Source organism: Sturnira hondurensis, unplaced genomic scaffold (genome assembly GCF_014824575.4).
Source record: "Sturnira hondurensis isolate 20B ecotype Veracruz unplaced genomic scaffold, ASM1482457v3 Scaffold0008860, whole genome shotgun sequence".
Lineage (NCBI taxonomy): Eukaryota > Metazoa > Chordata > Mammalia > Chiroptera > Phyllostomidae > Sturnira > Sturnira hondurensis.
This window is the reverse complement of record NW_028081491.1, coordinates 5,548,267-5,566,395: the sequence shown is the minus strand read 5'-3', so window position 1 is coordinate 5,566,395 and position 18,129 is coordinate 5,548,267. Positions and strand designations below refer to the sequence as shown.

Sequence of the window (18,129 nt, the reverse complement as noted above, 5' to 3'; positions counted from 1 at the left end):
TGTGGCTGTACTGAGATCTGGCCTTCAGGTCCATGGAGCCTCCAGGGCCCCTTATGTTCTACCACACAATATTATGTGCCCCGCAAAGAGGCATTTGCAGAGAAACAGTGTTAGATTATTGATGCATCAATGGAACTAGCAAATCACTGTGCAGACTGGCTGTAAAAATTTGCATTCCCATGTAAGTGTGTGAAGGTGATTTTCCATCAGAACCTTTTCTAGCCATGGTTTGTAAGCCATGCTTTGGTGGGGATGCCTTTTCTTTCTTGGGGGGGAAGATAAGATCTTACAAAGAATGTTAGTGTTATTCTCCTGCAGGTGTGCTGGAGCTCCGCTCTAAGCTGTCACTGGGGTGTCTTGGGGGTGGGGGACTTCATAGATGAGGTGTTCTAATGCAGATAATGTACTATAATTGTCACATCGTCACTCATAAACCAGAGGTGGGATAATCATAAAGTTTTTAGAGTGGATGGGAAGGGGTCATGGTGGTCTTGATGAGTTGAGGACTGTCCCTAACACCCCTTGCGAACACGCTGTAGTCCACCACTTCCTGAACATGAAACAACTTTTATGTAATATCTGAGGATAACCAGTGTTTGTCTTAGGTGAGAAGAAAGGCTATGATGGATCAACACAAGCTCATTCTTCCAGTTAGAGCCTGTATTATTAGTTTGCTGGGGCTGTTGTACAAACGCCACAAACTAGGTACCTTAGAACAACAGAAATCATTGTCTTGCTGTTCTGGCGGCCAGAAATCTGAGGTCAGGTTGGCAGCAGGGCCACACTTACTCTAAAGCCTATAAAGGAGAATCTTTCCTGCTTCTTCCAGCTTCTGATTATGTGCATCCTGGGCTTATGGGTGCATCATTGCAATCTTTAATCTTTGCGTGGCATTGTGCTCTGAGCGTACCTCCGTTTTCATTTAAGACACCAGTTACTCTGGATTAGACCCTCCAAATCAGCCTGACTTCACCTTTACTAGTTATTCTATAATCCTATTTCCAAATATGGTCACATTTTGATGTAAGGCTGCAACATACTTGTCATTAGGGACACAATTTAACCCATTAAAAGAGGCCAACTCCTTCAATCACCCCAAGATCCCACTAAGTTAGGAGAGGGGGTAGGTGGGAGACTGTGCCTCTCCAGGCACAGAATTCCCCCAGTTTCAGCCCAGGGTTAACAGTTGTTGTTGAAGTTATTTCTCTACTTTTATTTATTCCAAGTTAACTTTAAGCAACCCTAGATATTTTTTGGACATCTCTAATGGCTCCTAGATCAGTGGTTCTCAACATGAACTACACCAGGGGTCCTCAACCTTCGGGCTTAGGAACAGTACTGGTCCAGGCCTGATAGGAACCTGGCCACACAGCAGGCAGTGAGCTTGGACATAATGTGCTCAATCATCCTGAAACTATCCTCCCCTCCTACTCTCCATGAAACTGGTCCCCAGTGCCAAAAAGCTTAAGGACTGCTGAACTACACTTCAGTTAGGGGAGTTTTAAAAAAATCTCAGTGCTCAGTCCTCAGAGAGTATGGCCCAGGCACGTGTAATTTTTAAAAGCTCTGCAGGTGATCCCCGCTTACAGCCACAGCGGTGAAATAAGTATCCAAGCCTGAAGGAGTTCAGTCCTATGCAGTCTGACTTAGAGCCATGGAAGTGTAGAGGCTGCTGTCTTGCTTTGAGCCATGACCAGGAGTACTTTCACCCACAGTGCCTTTTCAAACTCATGGAAATCAGAATTCACTGGACATATGCTGTAATTGCCACAGTGGTCTCCCTTTGGCATGTGGTGCTACTGTAAGACAAATGCTGATGTTGGCACTGGTGCTGGTGCCCTGGGGATGCCACTGGCACAGGGACCCTTTGAGACTTTTTGGGTGATGTACACTCCTGCCTTCCAGTTATCCATCCCCTGCAGCAAACTACTCAAATTTTAGTGGTTTCTGATACGATTAAGTGTCAGGAATCCAGGCAGGGCTCAGTTGGCCAATTTTTGGCTCCATGTGCCACCAATGGGGGTCACTGGGTGGCTTTTGGCTGCCCTGGTCTAGAGGGCCCAAGTTTATTTCATTGTCATGCCTCACACCTTGGTAAGGGTGACTGGAAGGCCAAGCCATGAGGGTCCTTCTCCCTTTCCTAGGAATCCGAGGGCCCCCTCTATCAGGGCATTAAAACCTCTCACATGGTACTTCTGGGCTGCATGATACCAAGTGGCAGGTTCCAGCACTCTGGAAGGCCAAGGACAGCTTCACTTCTTCCATAGTGTACTGTTGAAGCAGTGACATCTGCTTAGATTCAAGGGAGGGGAGTCAGACCCACTCTCCAATGGGAATTTGCAGCCTTTCCTGATGTACTATAGCTCTGTTCTCCCCACACAGGCAGTGTATATAGGGAGGGGAGTCACGGTTCCAGCCACGAACCTTCTCTCAGAGCATGGTTTGCATCACCTCATATGTGTCCACCCCACAATTATCCCCTTCTAGTAAGGAGCTGGTGGAAGGGCTTCCCCTAGCTGCTTACATTCTTCTTTCTCCCCTGGCCCAGGAAGTGATTTAATTAAGTAAGAATGGATTCTGCCATACAGAAGTCAGATTAGCAAGAAAATCTGGGAATAAATGTTCCTCTTTGGGCTCTTAAATATCTAATGCCTCATGCAGTTGATGTGCTGGGGTGTTTCCTTGGCTGCGGGCACAGCTGCTCATGATGGGCAGGTGTCAAGACACATCTGGGTCCTGGAAAGTCTTCTGCCAAAATCCTACAGATTTGAGTGAAATTTTCTCACTGTTATCATCTGTCTTTTCCATAATGACTCCTGCCTATACATGTTTGCCTGTTTACAAGTATTTACAGTGAGAATATATATTTATCTATTTGGTATAGGAATCCATGATGTATATAGTTAATCTGATGGGAGGGCAAAAGCTCTCTGACCTAAGTCATTAAGTTGTATGGAAGTTTCCAACAACATTTTGAGAAGATAAGAGACACAAATGAGTGAACTTTCATGAGGTTGGCACATTATAGTCAAAGGGCAGGGCCAATAGACCTGGCAGGCAATTATTGGTATATGAAAGATAAAACTCAACAAATCAGGTTTTGCTGGATCCTAAGACATCATTTTTTTTACATTAGAACTTTCATTTACTACCCAATGACCCTCATTCCCTGTATTTTACACACACACACACACACACACACACACATATGTATGTATACAGCTCAGATTGTACTGTTTGAGTCACAGTAGCAGCTAAGAAAAAATCATGCTCTAATTAGACATATAGCTGCCACAAGAGGCATGAACACCATACAAATGCAGTAACATCCTTCTTCAGGCACCCTGTGGAACAACCTGATCTGGCTGTGGGAAGTCATATCCTATACATAGTTGGTGCTGACCTAATGGGGAAGAAGCCTGTGTGTTCAGCCTGAATAGCTTCTAACACATTCTGCTGCTCTTCCTCCAAGATTTCCTCAGTAATGGGAAACTTAGTGAAGAGGCTTGATCAGGAATCCTGCATGTGGGAATGATGCATATTGTGGTCACACTTTGCCCAGGCTTTGCTAACAGCACTGGGTTTTTGCAACCAAAAAACTTAGGATTTCTCTGGTGTTGGATAATTGTAGGCCCCGGCAGGTGACTTTCCAGAAAAAGCCTTAAATAGTATGAATTCGCTGAGGGTAAACAACACAGCACCTCCTCTGGCTTTCTTTCCTCTGTAAAAAACCCCTCATCGGCATAGCGGGCAAAAGTGATTTTCTTTCTTTCTCCCTTCCCTTCCCTTCCCTTCCCTTCCCTTCCCTTCCCTTCCCTTCCCTTCCCTTCCCTTCCCTTCCCTTCCCTTCCCTTCCCTTCCCTTCCCTTTCTTCTTTTTCTTCCTTTCCCTCCCTCCCTCCCTCCCTCCCTCCCTCCCTCCCTCCCTCCCTTCCTCCCTCTCTCTCTCCCTCCCTCCCTTCCTTCCACCCTTCCGCTATGAGTAGGCATTTAGGTAGCTCCACACTTGGCTATTGTCAACAGTGGTTGTACATTATAAGCCAGGCCCTGGGATTTAAACATCCTGTGCCATAGACTTTGAGTGTTCTTGTCTCACCCAGGCATCTGGCTGAGAGCCAGAGAGTCATGCACCTCTGCACTCAGAAGTTTCATGGCTCTCACACTTGACAAGCCACATATCTTAGTCTTTCCTTTCTCCACAAAACATCTGCTAGTTTCATCACCATGTCCACAGGACCCGAGTGAGATCAATCCTGCTCTAACCTGTCTCATCCCCTATCATTTGCTCCTGCTCTTGGCTCCATGGACTGCTGGCTCTTCCTTGGACATCAAGCCAGCACCTGCCTCAGGGCCTTCTTCTCCAATGTCAACTTCTACTACTGTGAAAAGGCCGGTTGTCCCTGCGTTCATTTTGGGCCATGTTTAGGTTTTACAATGTCATTTTGAGTCTTGACTCTACATGTTTCTCATCTAGTCTTCTTGCTCATGAATGATGACTCTGGCTCTGTCCTTTCCTTGTGGGAATGAAACAAGTAACCAGATGTTCACCTGGGTTAGGGCCTCTCATTTCTGGCACATGCAAAGTCATGCAGTCCAGGTTAGAAGAGGGTGGCTTTTGTCACAGAAAATAACAGGCCCAGCAAGATTGGCAATCCAGGGTTAGTTTTGGATTTGGAATGAGTTTTTGAAACAATAGAAGGCATTTTCCAGAAGGAGACTCACACCTAGCCTATATAGATGCCAATTTCTCAGTTCATTGAGGATGAATGAGGTAGCAGAGCCTGGAGCGGTTCTGCCAACTTGGGCATCTTAGACTGGCAGGACTCAGCCCTCACCCAGAGAGGGTTTCCTACTTGGAGCTCTGCATCTTGTCAACCTCTGTGGAACTGATGTGAAGAGGGCAATCTCCAGGCCTGATGCTGTCTGGTGTGTGGAAGATGCAGGCCTCCATGGATTTGTTGTGTGGGCCCTTTTGCTGAAATCTGATTTTTCACACATTATGTTAAAGGTTAGGGCACTACTTTTCTCCTCAGAAGAAAAGTAAGGTGCATTTCTTGACCCCTTCCCAGTCTTTATTCTGGCTCTTTAAAGTACTGGACAGCCAACTCCTACAGCTGCTTCCAGGTGGAGGTGTTTGGCTAAAAATACAGGCTGTGGGGGAGCCATATGTCTTTTCCTCACACTGGCCTCGATGACTCCTTCCCTTTCAGCCAGAAAGACATGTCCATTCCTTTCAGTTAACCAATAATCCAGTAACTATAATAGCTGTTTCATATGGGCTTGCTTTGTGCCTACCTGTGTTGCTACTGAAAAACTAATATGAATAGTCAATGACAAGAATATAGCTCGGAAATCTTGGGATCAATCCCTTGGACATACCTAGTGTAGCCAAGAACTGCATGGATGTCCACACTGCAGTACAGTCCCACTTTTTCCCCAGCAGTGCTTCCCCTGTGTCCTCAGGGGTGCATTCCCCTCCAGCCTGGGGTACAGCGTAGAAGCTGAGGACATGGTGGCAGCTGCTGTCCCTGTGAGCTTTGTGCATGGAGAAGCCAGCAATTTGCTGAAAGTCACCAAACTTCAAAAGCCGTGATGCCTCTGTCCCTTCCTGGGCAGTTTTCCATTTTAAGGAGTCCTCTGTCTCATGTGTTCTGGGTTCTCCTGCAGTCAGAGGACAGTTTGGTGTCTAGTGCCTGGGAACAGCTAACTACCTTTGTAGAGATGATCCCTCTTCATTGCTGGCATCTGCTGTGCTCCTGGAGGAACCCTCCCTGAGTACAACTGCATCTTAACTGTTGGAAAGAGAAAGGTGTAGTGGGACACCCACATCTGCTCTTTTCTCCAGGGAGAATACCTCTGCCCAATTAGTAACAAGAACATGTCACATTGATCATGGAAACAGGTGAGAGACTGAGGTTCCTCTGGGGGCTGCCAGGGACAGTCACTATCTTGAGGAGCAGAAGCAGGGCCTTCTCTGTGCCTTTCTCCACTCAACCCTCTTTTTTTTTATGAAGGTTTTGCATGGATTGTGCTGCAGCCTAGTCACAGGAGTGTGTTCTTGAGGGATGGTGGGCAGCTGCCACAATGGAATTCATTTTTAATTTTAGAGACAATAGGCTATTAAAGAATACATCCAATGGGGACACTGGGGTTAAATTGCAGCTAGGGCCTCCAGGATGTATTATGAAGGACACATGTACCTCTTTGTCCCCCTGTTCTCGCCGGGGGTTTTCACCCTCAGGAGGACTTCTGTGCAGGAGCCTCGGCAACTCCGGTGTTTGTCTCTAATGGGCCTGGGTCTCTGGATCCCACAGCTTGTCACATTCTGGAATGCTGTGATGGGCTGGCCCAGGATGTCATTGGCTCCATTGGACAAGCCTTTGAACTCCGATTTAAGCAGTATTTGCAGTGTCCTTCCAAGATTCCCACTCTTCATGACCGGTGAGTAGTGGTACTGTTTGCAGTGGTCTTTCTGCATTTTATCACTTTTTTCCTAAAAAAACACTCAAAAGGAGAACACCACCAAACTGCCTCCCTGAGGTATGCCCTGTTCAGGGCTTCCTGGTCTCAGAGAGACCTGGTGGTGCTTGGCTGTGGCTGATGAAATCGGCAGATGGAAGCCGACATATGGGCAACACTCTGAATGTTTAGAATAACATTTTTTTCTTGAAACTATAGTGACAGTAGCCAAGGTTACTGAAAACCACTGTAATGTGTTTTTTCTGTGTTTCTTATGTAACCGTGTATGTTTCCATATGTCACCTGCTCAGACTGGCAGGCATCACCACAGGTTCTGCATGTCCTATTGTCCTTGTCACCATGGTTGATAACCCCTGAGTCAGAGGCTTCTCTGTGAGGCCCATGCTTGGAGTGACAAGTGTCAGTCCTGCTTTTGTGGCCTTTGTAGCTTGGAGACTCAATGGCCAATGTGGCCCTGGTCAAGACTTTTAACAAATCTGAGTCTTAGCAGTTTTCTTTATAAAATATGAATAATAGTGCCTTGGCAATACTGTTATTTTATGTATTAAATAAAATAGTGAATGTGAACCAGAATTTTGAGATAATTTAGTATAAAAAGTGTTCAGGATTTACCACTGAATTTCTTTAGCACATTATTACATTATATTAATTATATTATATTATGATATTTCATGCAGCATAACGCATTGTTTTCTTTTTTATTGTTCAAATAGACTTGTCTCCATTTCCCCTCCAATACTCCTCTGCACCCCAGCCATCCCCACCTCTCACCCTCAATCCCATCCCCTTTGGCTTTGTCCATGTGTCCTTTATACATGTTCCTTCATGACCCTTCCCCCCTTTTCTCTTGTTATCCCATCCTACCTCCCCTCTGGTTACTGTCAGTTTGTTTTTTACTTCCATGTCTCTGGTTATATTTTGCTTGCATATTTGTTTTGTTGATTAGGTTCCACTTATAGGTGAGATCATAAGGTATTAATCTTTCACTGCCTGGCTTATTTTCCTTGGCATAGTGCTCTCCAGATCCATCTATTCTGTTGCAAAGGGTAGGGGCTCCTTCTTTCTTTCTGCTGCATAGTATTCCATTGTGTAAATGTACCATAGTTTTTAAAAAATAATTACTTTATTTTTATTAATATCTTTGATTGATTATGCTATTACAGTTGTCCCATTTTTTCTCCCTTTTATTCCTTTCTACCCAGTACCCCTCCTCCCACTGGCATTCCCCCACCTTAGTACATGTCCATGGGTCATATAAGTTCTTTGGCTCCTCCATTTCTCATACTATTCTTAACCTCCCCTGTCTATTTTGTACTTACCACTTATGCTTCTTATTCCCTATACATTTTCTTCCAACTCCCCCTCCCCCTCCTTGCTGATAACCTCCATGCAACCTCTATTTCTGTGAATCTGTTCCTATTCTAGTTCTTTCCTTAGTCCATTTTTGTTTTTGTTTTTAGAGGTTCAGTTGTTGATAGTTGTGAGTTTATTGTCACTTTACTGTCCATAGTTTTGATCTTCTTTTTCATAGATAAGTCCCTTTACATTTTATTTAATAAGGGCTTGGTGATGATGAACTCCTTTAACTTGACCTTATCTGAGAAGCACCTTATCTGCCCTTCCATTCTAAATGAGAGCTTTACTGAACAGAACAATCTCCTTTTCTCTTGCTGCTTTTAAGATTCTCTCCTTATCTTTAATCTTGGGTGATGTAATTATGGTGTGCCTTGGTGTGTACTTCCTTGGATCCAATTTCTTTGAAACTCTCTGAGCTTTCTGGGCTTCCTGTAAATCTATTTCCTTTACCAGATTGGGGAAGTTCTCCCTTTTTATGTTTTCAAATAAGTTTTCAAATAAGTTTTCAATTTCTTGCTCTTGTTCTCCTTCTGGCACCCCTATGATTCAGGTGCTGAAATGTCTCAAGTTGTCTCAGAGGTTCTTAAGTCTCCCCTCATTTTTTTGAATTCTTATTTCTTCATTTTGTTTCAGCTGACAGTTTATTTCTTTCTTCTTGTCCAGAGCATTGATTTGAGTCCACATTTCTTTCACTTTACTATTGGTTCCCTGTACATTTTCCTTTATTTCACTTTTCATAGTCTTTACTTTTGCAACTATTTTGTGACCACACTCAGCTGTTTCTGTGAGCATTCTGATTACCAGTGTTTCGAACTATGCATCTGATAGGTTGAATATTTCTTCATTGCTTAATTCTTATTTTTTTCTGAAGCTTTGATCTATTCTTTCATTTAGGCCATAATTTTTCTGTCTTGGTGCACCCATTACATACTAAGATCCTTAGGTTTTCGCCAGGGTGGGCCTATCCATGTTACTGTGTTATAGTGCTGTATGTAGGGGAGGGGCCTGAGAGGGGACAATACCACTTCCTCAGCTCTCAACTGGCTTTCAGTCACTTCTTCTGCTATCCATAAGCGAATTGAGCCCTTCTGGTACTTATTCCTGGGTAGGTGGGTTTGTGTGGGTTCTATGACCCTATGGGTCTCTCCAATGAACTCTCCTGTGAGGCTGGAAGTTTCTCCTGTCACCTCAATCCCCACTGGTGCTTGAAGTCAAAGAATTTGAATCTTTATTTCCTTATGCTGGAGCCCTGGGTTGCACAGTCTGTCTTACTCCACAGTTGTTCCTTTTGATTTATCCGCACACATTTGGGGGACTACCCAGCCTGCCAGCTGCCACCTTTCCATGGCTTTTCAATGAGTCCACTCCATCCTGGCTGCCTGTCTCCGCCCCTCCTACCGGTTTGCATAAATGTTTCTTCTTTAACTTCTTGGTTGCCAGATTTCCATGCAGTTTGATTTTCTGGCAGTTCTGGTTATTTTTTAAAAATATAATATTGTCCTTTTGGTTTTGTGAGGAGGCAAAATGCATGTACCTACACCTCCATCTTGGCCAGAAGTCCTCTGTACCATAGTTTTTCATCCACTCATTTACTGATGTGTGTTTAGGTTGTTTTGAGCACTTGGCTATTATAAATTCTACTGCTATGAACATTGGAGGGGGGCATAGGTTCTTTTGAATTGGCATTTAAGGATTCCTAGGGTATAATCCTAGCAATGGAATTTCTGGGTCAAAAACCAATTCCATTTTTAGTTTTCTGAGGAAATTTCATACTGTTTTCCACAGTGGCTGCACCAGTCTGCATTCCCACAAACGGTGTACTAGAGTTTCCTTTTCTTTACAACCTAGCCAGCATTTGTTGTTTGTTGATTTGTTTATGATGGCCATTCTGACAGGTGTGAAGTGGTATTTTTATTATGGTTTTAATTTGCATCTCTCTGATGGCTGGTGGTGCTGAGTATCTTTTTATATGTCTCTGGATCCTCTGTATGTCTTTCTTGGAGAAGTGTCTGTTCAGGTCTTTTGCCCATTTTTTAATTGAATTGTTTGTTTTTTTTTGGAGTAAAGTCATGTAACTTCTTTATATATTTTGGAGATCAAATCCTTGTTTGAGGTATCATTTGCAAATGTATTTTCCAATGCAATTGGTTCTCTTTTCATTTTGCTGATGTTTTCTTTAACTGTGCAGAAGCTTTTTATTTTGATGAAGTCTCATCTGTTTATTCTTTCCTTTGTGTAAGGAAAGGATATATCAGTGAAAATATTGCTGCATGGACTATCTGAGATTTTCCTGCCTATGTTTTACTGTAGGATTTTTATGATGTCACAACTTATATTTGAGACTATTATCTATCTTAAGTGTTTTTTTGTGTGTGTATGGTGTAAGTTGGTGGCCGAGTTTCAATTATTTTTTGCATGTAGCTGCCCAGATCTCCCAACGCCATTTAGTGAAGAGACTATTTTTACTCCATTTTATGCTTCTGCCTCCTTTGTCAAATATTAAGTGGCCATAGAGGTTTGGGATTATTTCTGGGCTCTCTATCCTGTTCCATTGATCTACGTGTCTGTTCTTAAGCCAATACCAGAATGTTTTGATTACTGTAGCCTTGTAATACAGTTTGATATCAGGTTTTGGGATCCCTCCTACTTTGCTCTTTTTTCTCAAAATTACTACAGCCATTCAGAGTCATTTATGGTTCCATATAAGTTTTTCAAATGTTTGTTCTATATCTGTGATGTATGTCATTGGTATTTTAATAGGTATTGCACTGGATCTATAAATTGCTTTGAGTAGTATGGACATTTTGATGATGTTAATTCTTCCAATCCATGAACATGGTATATCCTTCAATTTATTTGTGCTTCCTTAATTTCTTTCTTCAGTGTGAGTAGTTATCTGAGTACAAGTTTTTTTACTTCTTGGTTAGGTTTATTCCTAGATACTTTATTTTTCTTATTGATATATCAAGTTGGATTTTTTCCTCATTTCTGTTTCTGATATTTCATTGTTGGTGTACAAAAATGCATTGAATTTCTGTATATTGACTTTGTATCCTGCTGTTTTCCCACATTAACTTATTAGGTTGGGTAGTTGCTATGGTGGAGTCTATAGGATTTATTCTCTATACTATCATGTAATCTGCAAACAATGACAGTTTTGCTTTCTCATTTCCAAATTGAATGCCTTTTATTTATTTTTCTTATCTGATTGCTGTAGTTAGGACTTTCCAACACTATGTTGAATAGAAATGCTGAAAACGGGCATCCTTCTTTTCCCCTGATCTTAGTGGCAGTGTTTTAGTTTTTGCCCACTGAGTTTGATTTTGGCTGTAGGTTTCTGATATATGACCTTTATTATGTTAAGTATGCTCCCTCGACTCCCACTTTCTGAGTGTTTTTATCATAAATGGGTGCTGTACCTTATCCACATTTATTGATATGATCATGTGATTTTTGTCTTTCCTGTTGTTTATGTGATGTATTATGTTTGTTGATTTGTAAAATATTATACCATCTTTGCATCCTTGGGATCAATCCCATTTGATTTTTAGAATTGTTCTTTTAGTGTCTATGTTATTTAATTCTGCTCTGGTCCTGGTTATTTTCTTCCTTCTACTTGCTCTGGGTTTTCTTTGTTGTTGTTCCTTCAGTTCTTGTAGATGCAGAGTTATTTTTTAAAATGTTTCTATCCTTTTTAGGTAGGTCTACATTGCTACGAACTTTTCTCTCAGTACTGCCTTCACCATGTCCCATAAGTTTTGGACTGTTGTGAATTCATTTTCATGTTTCTAGAAAGTTTTTGGTTTTTTCCTTGATTTCTTTCTTAACACATTCATTGTTTAATAGCATGCTATTTAATCTCCATGAATTTGAGTGTGTTTGAGTTTTTTCTTTGAGGTTGGTTTCTAGTTTCAGTTCCTTGTGGTCAGAGAAAATGCTTTTTATGATTTCAATCTTCCTGAATTTGTTGAGACTTGTTTTGTTCTATCATATCATCTATCTTTGAAAATGTCCCATGTGCATTTGAAAAGAATGTGTATTTTGCTTCTTTTGGATAAAAGGTTATATATATCTGTTAAGTACATTTCATGTAGGACATTGTTCAATGCTGCAGTATCCTTATTGATATTTAGTTTGGAAAATCTGTCCAATTTTGACAGTGGGGTATTGAAATCCCCTAGTATAAGTTTGTTGCTGTCTATACCTTTCTTGAAATCCTCCAAGATTTTCCTTTTATATTTGTGTGCTCCTTTGTTGGGTGCATATATGTATACAATGTTTATGTCTTCTTCATGATTTTTCAGTTGGATGTTATGAAGTGTCTCTTTTTATGGCCTCTGTTTTGAAGTCTATTTTGTCTCATATGAGTACTGCTACCCTGGCTTTTTTTCCTATCCATTTGCTTGGAATACTCTTTTCCAACCCTGCAATTTCAGTTGTGTATATCCTTTGTTCTGAAGTGGGTCTCTTGTAGGCAGCAGGTGCGCAGTAATGTTTTCTTTTCTCTTCAGCTACCCTATGCCTTTTGATTGGAGCATTTAATCCTCTTACACTTAAGGTTATTATCGATAAGTACTTATTCATTGCCATTTTATTCCCTTCATACCTGTATTCTTATTTCTCCCTCCTTTTCTTCCTTTTCTTTAAGCAGTCCCATTAGCATATATTGTAGTGCAGGATTGGTGGAGGTATATTCTTTCTGCCTCCTTTTGTCTGAGAAACTCCTTATTTTTATCTGAGAAACTCCCTGTTTTCCATTTTAATTGAGAGCCTTGGTGGGTAGAGTAGTCTTGGTTGGTGGCCTTTGCTTTTCATTACTTGAAATATTATTTGCCATTCCCTTCTGTCTTATAGTATTTCCATTGAGATGTCAGCTTCTAGCCTTATTAGAGCTCTCTTGCATGTTACTTCCTGTTTCTCCCTTGCTGCCTTTAAGATTATCTCTTTGTCTTGGAATTTTGCCATTTTAATTATGATGTGTTTTAGACTGGGTGTCTTTGTGTTCCTCTTGATTGAAACCCTGTCTGCTTCCTGAATTTGTGTTACTTTTGCTCTCATCAACTTAGGGAAATTTTCTATCATGACTTTTTCAAAAAGGTTTTCTATCCCTTGCTCTTCTTCTCCTTCTGGTATCCCTATTATGTGGATATTATTATGCTTCATGTTGTCCTGCATTTTCCTTAATCCCTCTTTGTTGTTTTTGAGGCTTTTTCCCCTCTTTCTTGGTTTTTCTGGGAGTTTTTTCCCTACCTAGCCCTCTAGCACACTGATTCAATCCTCTGCTTTATCTACCCGGCTTTTCATTTCTTCTACTCTGTTCTTCAGTTTATAAGTTGTATTCTTCACATACTATTAACTATTCTTTTAAGTATATTTTATTGATTATGCTATTACAGTTTTTCTAATTTTCTCCCTTTTATCTCTCCTCTGCTCTACACCTCCCAACCCTCCAAAATTCTCCCCCTTAGTTCATGGCCATGGGTTGTACTTACAATTTCTTTGATTTTTCTGTTTTCTATTTCATTTTTTAGCTCTCCCCATCAATTTTATGCCTACTAATTATGCTTCTTATTCCCTATACCTTTCCCCCCATATTTTTCTCCTTCCCCTCCCCACTGAAAACCCTCCACATGATGTCCATTTCTCTGATTCTGTTCCTGTTCTAGTTGTTTGCTTAGTTTTTGTTTTAATGTTTTTCTTTTTTTAATGTTCATTTGTTGATCATTGTGAGTTTGTTGTCATTTTACTCTTTAGAGTTTTTTATCTTCTTCAATTTATTAGATAACATTATCTAATAATGTTATCACTTTACCATTTCATATAATAAGGGCTTGGTGATGATGAACTCCTTGAATTTGATCTTATCTGAGAAGCACTTTATCTGCCCTTCCATTCTAAATGAAAGCTTTGCTGGATAGAGTAATCTTGGATGTAGGTCTTCGGATTTCATGACTTGGAATACTTCTTTCCAGCCCCTTCTTGCCTCTAAGGTCTCTTTTGAGAAATCAGCTGACAGTCTGCTGGGAACTGCTTTGTAGGTGACTGTCTCCTTATCTCTTGCTGCTTCTAGGATTCTCTCCTTCATTTTAATCTTGGCTAATATAATGATGATGTGCCTTGGTGTGTTCCTTCTTGGGTCCAACTTCTTTGGGACTCTCTGAGCTTCCTGGATTTCCTGGAAGTCTATTTCCTTTGCTACATTGGGAAAGTTCTCCTTCATTATTTGTTCAAATAAGTTTTCCACTTGTTGCTCTTCCTCTTTCCCTTCTGGTACCCCTGTAATCCAGATGTTGGAACATTTAAAGATGTCCTGGAAGTTCCTATGCCTCTACTCATTTTTTTTTGCATTCTTGTTTCTTCATTCTTTTCTATTTGGCCATTTTTTTCTTCCTTCTAGGCCATTCTCTTGATTTGAGTCCCAGTTTCCTTTTCATCACTATTGGTTTCCTGTGCATTTCCCTTCATTTTAATTAGTTTAGCCTTCATTTGGTCCTCTAATTTGTGACTAAAATCAACCAGTCGTGTGAGCATCCTGATCAGCAGTATTTTGAACTGTGCATCTAGAGGTTGGTTATTTCTTGGTCGCTTAGAGTTATTGGCTCTGGGGCTTTGAGTTCTTCTTGAACCATAATATTTTGGTTTGTTTGCACTGTTATGTACGAGGGACAGAGCCTTAGGTATTTACCAGGGCGAGGCAACTCAGTTGCTGGGTTGTGATGCTGTATGTGGGGGTGGGGTCAAAGAGGGGCAATGGCAGTTCCCTCTGCTGCTTCCCGCTGCTGGGACCTGCACGGTCCATCTCACTGCTCGCTCCTTTGTCTGGTTTATCTTCATGCAAATGTGTGACCACGGTCAGCCTGCTGCCTTGTGCCCTCACTGGGTCTGCCTGTTGCAACCCCACACCTGGGGTCTGCCAACCGCTGCCCATGCATCTGGGTCAGTCTGGCCGAATTTTCCTGGGCTACCCTGCTCCCACCCAGCTCCTCCAGTCACTGCCTCCACCTCTCTCACCCGTCTGGCTGAAGGGTTCATTGTTGTTGTACTTCCGTATAGTTTCATTTTCTGGGTTTTGGTGCATTTTTGTTACTAAAACTTTGTTATCTTTAAACTTGTTTGTGCGAGGAAGCACAGTGTTTCTACCTATGCCTTCATCTTGGCTGAAAGTTCTCTGTATTTTTCCCAGATTGAGGAAGTTTTTCTTTATTATTTGTTCAAATAAGTTTTCAATATTTTTCTCTTGTTCTTTTCTTTCTGGCAATCATATAATTTGGATATTGGAACATTTAAAATTGTCCCAGATGTTCCTAAGCTTCTCTTCATTTTTAAAAAATTCTTGTTTTTTTCATTCTGTTCTGGTTGGATGATTATTTATTCCTTTTATTCCAAACCATTGGTTTGGGTCCTGGTTTCCTTACTGTCACTGTTGGTTCCTTAAGTATTTTGCTTTATTTTACTTTGGGTATCTCTCATTTGCTCTTTTATTTTGTGACCAAGCTCAATCAGTTCTTTGAGCATTTTGATTACCAGGGCTTTGAATTCTCCATCAGATGGGTTGGCTGTCTTCTCATCACTTAACTCTCTTTCTGGAGTTTTGCTTTAGTCTTTCTTCCATGCCATATTTCTTTGTCTCAGTGCCCTTGCTTAGTTGTAATGGGGTGATGCCTTAGGTATTCACTAGGGCAGGGTAACTCTGCTTGCTGTGCTGTGGTGCTGTCTGTGGTGAAGGGGCCGGAAAATAAACAGTGTAGCTTGCCTGCTTGCCTTGAGGCCACTTTCCAATGAGCCCTCATGTGAGGCTGAGAGTTCTTCCCATTGAAGCAATACTTGTGTAGTCCACACAGCTCTGAGTCTCAGTTTCCCATTCAGCAAGCCCTGCCCATGTGGTCAGGTACCTTGCTACGGTTCTCTCCGTCCTCCTGCCTTACTGGTCTAGTTGGTCTGGTTGACTGTTTCTTGGTTGTCAGAGTTCCATGCAGTTTGATTTTCTAGAACTTCTTGTTGTTTATTGATTTTAGATTAGTTGCTATCCTCCTTTTGGTTGTGGGAGGAAGCAAAAGGTGTCTTCTATGCCTTCATCTTGGCTGGAACTCTACTCTTGGCTGTTGTTGATGGTTTCTATGTCCTTTTTCATGATGGTTTAATTCACATGAAATTCCTTGTTGCTTCTTTGTAGTTTTTGGCAATTCTTACTGAGATTACTGTGCTTCCTTATAACCACTGTTTTGAACTCAATATCTGGTAGTTGACTTGCCTCTATTTCAGTTAGCATTGTTCTGAGGATTCCTTCTTTTTGTTCAGGCATTGGTTCTTTGTCTTCCCATTATTTGTGAGACTCTTTTTATTTGGCTCTGCTTCTTAAATTGATCTGTTTTGGCTCCCTGAGTTAGTGGTATGAACTTCTATGATAGGAGACTTGTGAGATTCAGTGGTGCAGTCACCTTGAGCTCCTGATCTTGATGCTCTTGGGATGCCCTTTGTGCAGTTTATGTTGGCTCTTTGGGTGTAATTGGGTTTTAATTGTATTTGGGTTGTTATTTGTTGGGTCCTTCAATCACAGCTGGAGGGTCATTTTGACCACCATGTCTTGTATTGCAAAAAGCATTTTAAAAAGTAACATGGGGCATAATGATCATTCAATACTCTGTCCTTGACTGAAATTTCATAATAGAAGCCTACTACCCTGATGCGTTCACTGTTAATAAAGCTTTATTATATTTCTTATAAATTTACTTGGCATGTTTTCTTTCCAACTTCTACAACTACATTTTCTGTCTTAGTCATGAAGTTAGTTCTTCTTTTGTCTTAATTATTATGAAGATTTTTGTCACTTCTCTGAAGTCTTCACCTTTCTTGAAAGAGACTTTAAAATTTTTTCCCTCTTCCACTCTTTAAGTTCTTTTAGGGTTTTCATTTTGTTGGTTCCTTTGAAGACCCCAATTTTTTCCTCATTGACAGAAGCTATCACAAGCTCAGTGAGCTGTGTGCAAGAAGAGTTAGTTAGAAAGTGACAGAGACCAAGATGGAAAATGAGTAAAAAATTTTTAAATTGTATATAAAATGAGGAGAAAAAAATGGTGGCAGGGTAGGACAGAGCGACTCCAATTCTTCTACCCTTGGGAGAAAATCCTGGCAGATCTACTGAGGAACAGCACAATCAATTTCCCAACCAACAATTCCCCAGCATTTATGAAAATAAGAGACCAGAGATAGTGACGGACCAGACAGCTACAGGTTGGTGGGGTCTCAGGGACTTGAGTAAGGATGGAGGCGGCCGGGCTGGTGGCAGCCCAAGGCCGGTGCATAACATCCCTGAGCTGTGGCTGCCCATAATGGCCCTGAGCCGTGGCTGCCACAGAGGTTGGGGCCCAGAGGCTTCCGTCTGCGCCAGCGACAGGGGCGTCTGCCACAGAGGACTCATCGGTAGCCAGGCACCCCAGAGTAAAGTCAAAAGCAGCAGTGGCAGGAGCAGCAGCAGCAGGGCCAGCAGCTCTCAGCAGGCGCCTAATGGTCTTGGAGCTGTTGCTACCGCAGCTTTCAGGGCCCAAAGGCTTCCATCTATAGCCAGCATCCAGGCATCTGCCACAGAGGACTCATCGGGAGCCGAGCACCTGTGAGTAAAGACAAAAGCAGCAGCAGCAGGGCTGGCTGCCCTCGGAAAGCCCATAACGCCTCGGATCCGGCGCGTTAGGGGTGTAGAGGCTTCTGTCTGTGGCCAGTGCCACGGAGGACTCATAGGGAGCCCGTCACCCAGTGGAGCATTGGGCCAGCTGTTGGGTCCTTGGAAGAGCTAGCTTCCTCCCTCACCATCTAGGCAGGGCTGGGTGGCAGACACCTGTCTGCCTAGGTGTGCAGGGAGGGTGGCAAGGACAGGGGCCATGTTCAGTTGTGATCTCTGTGGTTGCCAGCCTACCAGCCTGCCAGCCCAGGAAATTTGAGAGGAGCATTGTCCTAACCAGTCAGGTTGGGGATTGGGCTGGGCTGAGAGGCACGCTTTCTGGAGAAGTTTTTACTGGAAAGTGGACTGAGAGGTTTTCCTGTGAAGGCAGCTTGACTTACTTCGCACCCAGCCACAGAACTGGGAAGGACCAGTACCAGATCCCGTGGGACCCAGGCAGCCTGCTGGGTGGGCAGGCGCCCACACCCCAGTCTGGTAGCCTGGCTGGCCCGCAGGAGTGTGCCTGGGCCTACAACTCAGCCCACAGAAAAGTCCTGACGAAATCAGAAAAACCGGATTGGACAGTTTGAAACCAACAAGGGAGGGTTTCTTTTGTTTTTTGTTATTTTTAACTTTTTA

At 42.3% G+C, this 18,129-nt stretch overlaps 1 protein-coding gene across 1 annotated transcript in view; it reads left to right on the top strand.

The window, feature by feature from the left end:
• SHC3 (SHC adaptor protein 3) overlaps nucleotides 1-18,129 on the top strand; it is a 136,829-nt gene that overhangs the window by 12,220 nt on the left and 106,480 nt on the right. The window contains exon 5 of the mRNA XM_037056243.1: nucleotides 6,314-6,440. Within this exon, the coding sequence (XP_036912138.1) occupies nucleotides 6,314-6,440 (127 nt within the window). The remainder of the gene's footprint in view (nucleotides 1-6,313; nucleotides 6,441-18,129) is intronic.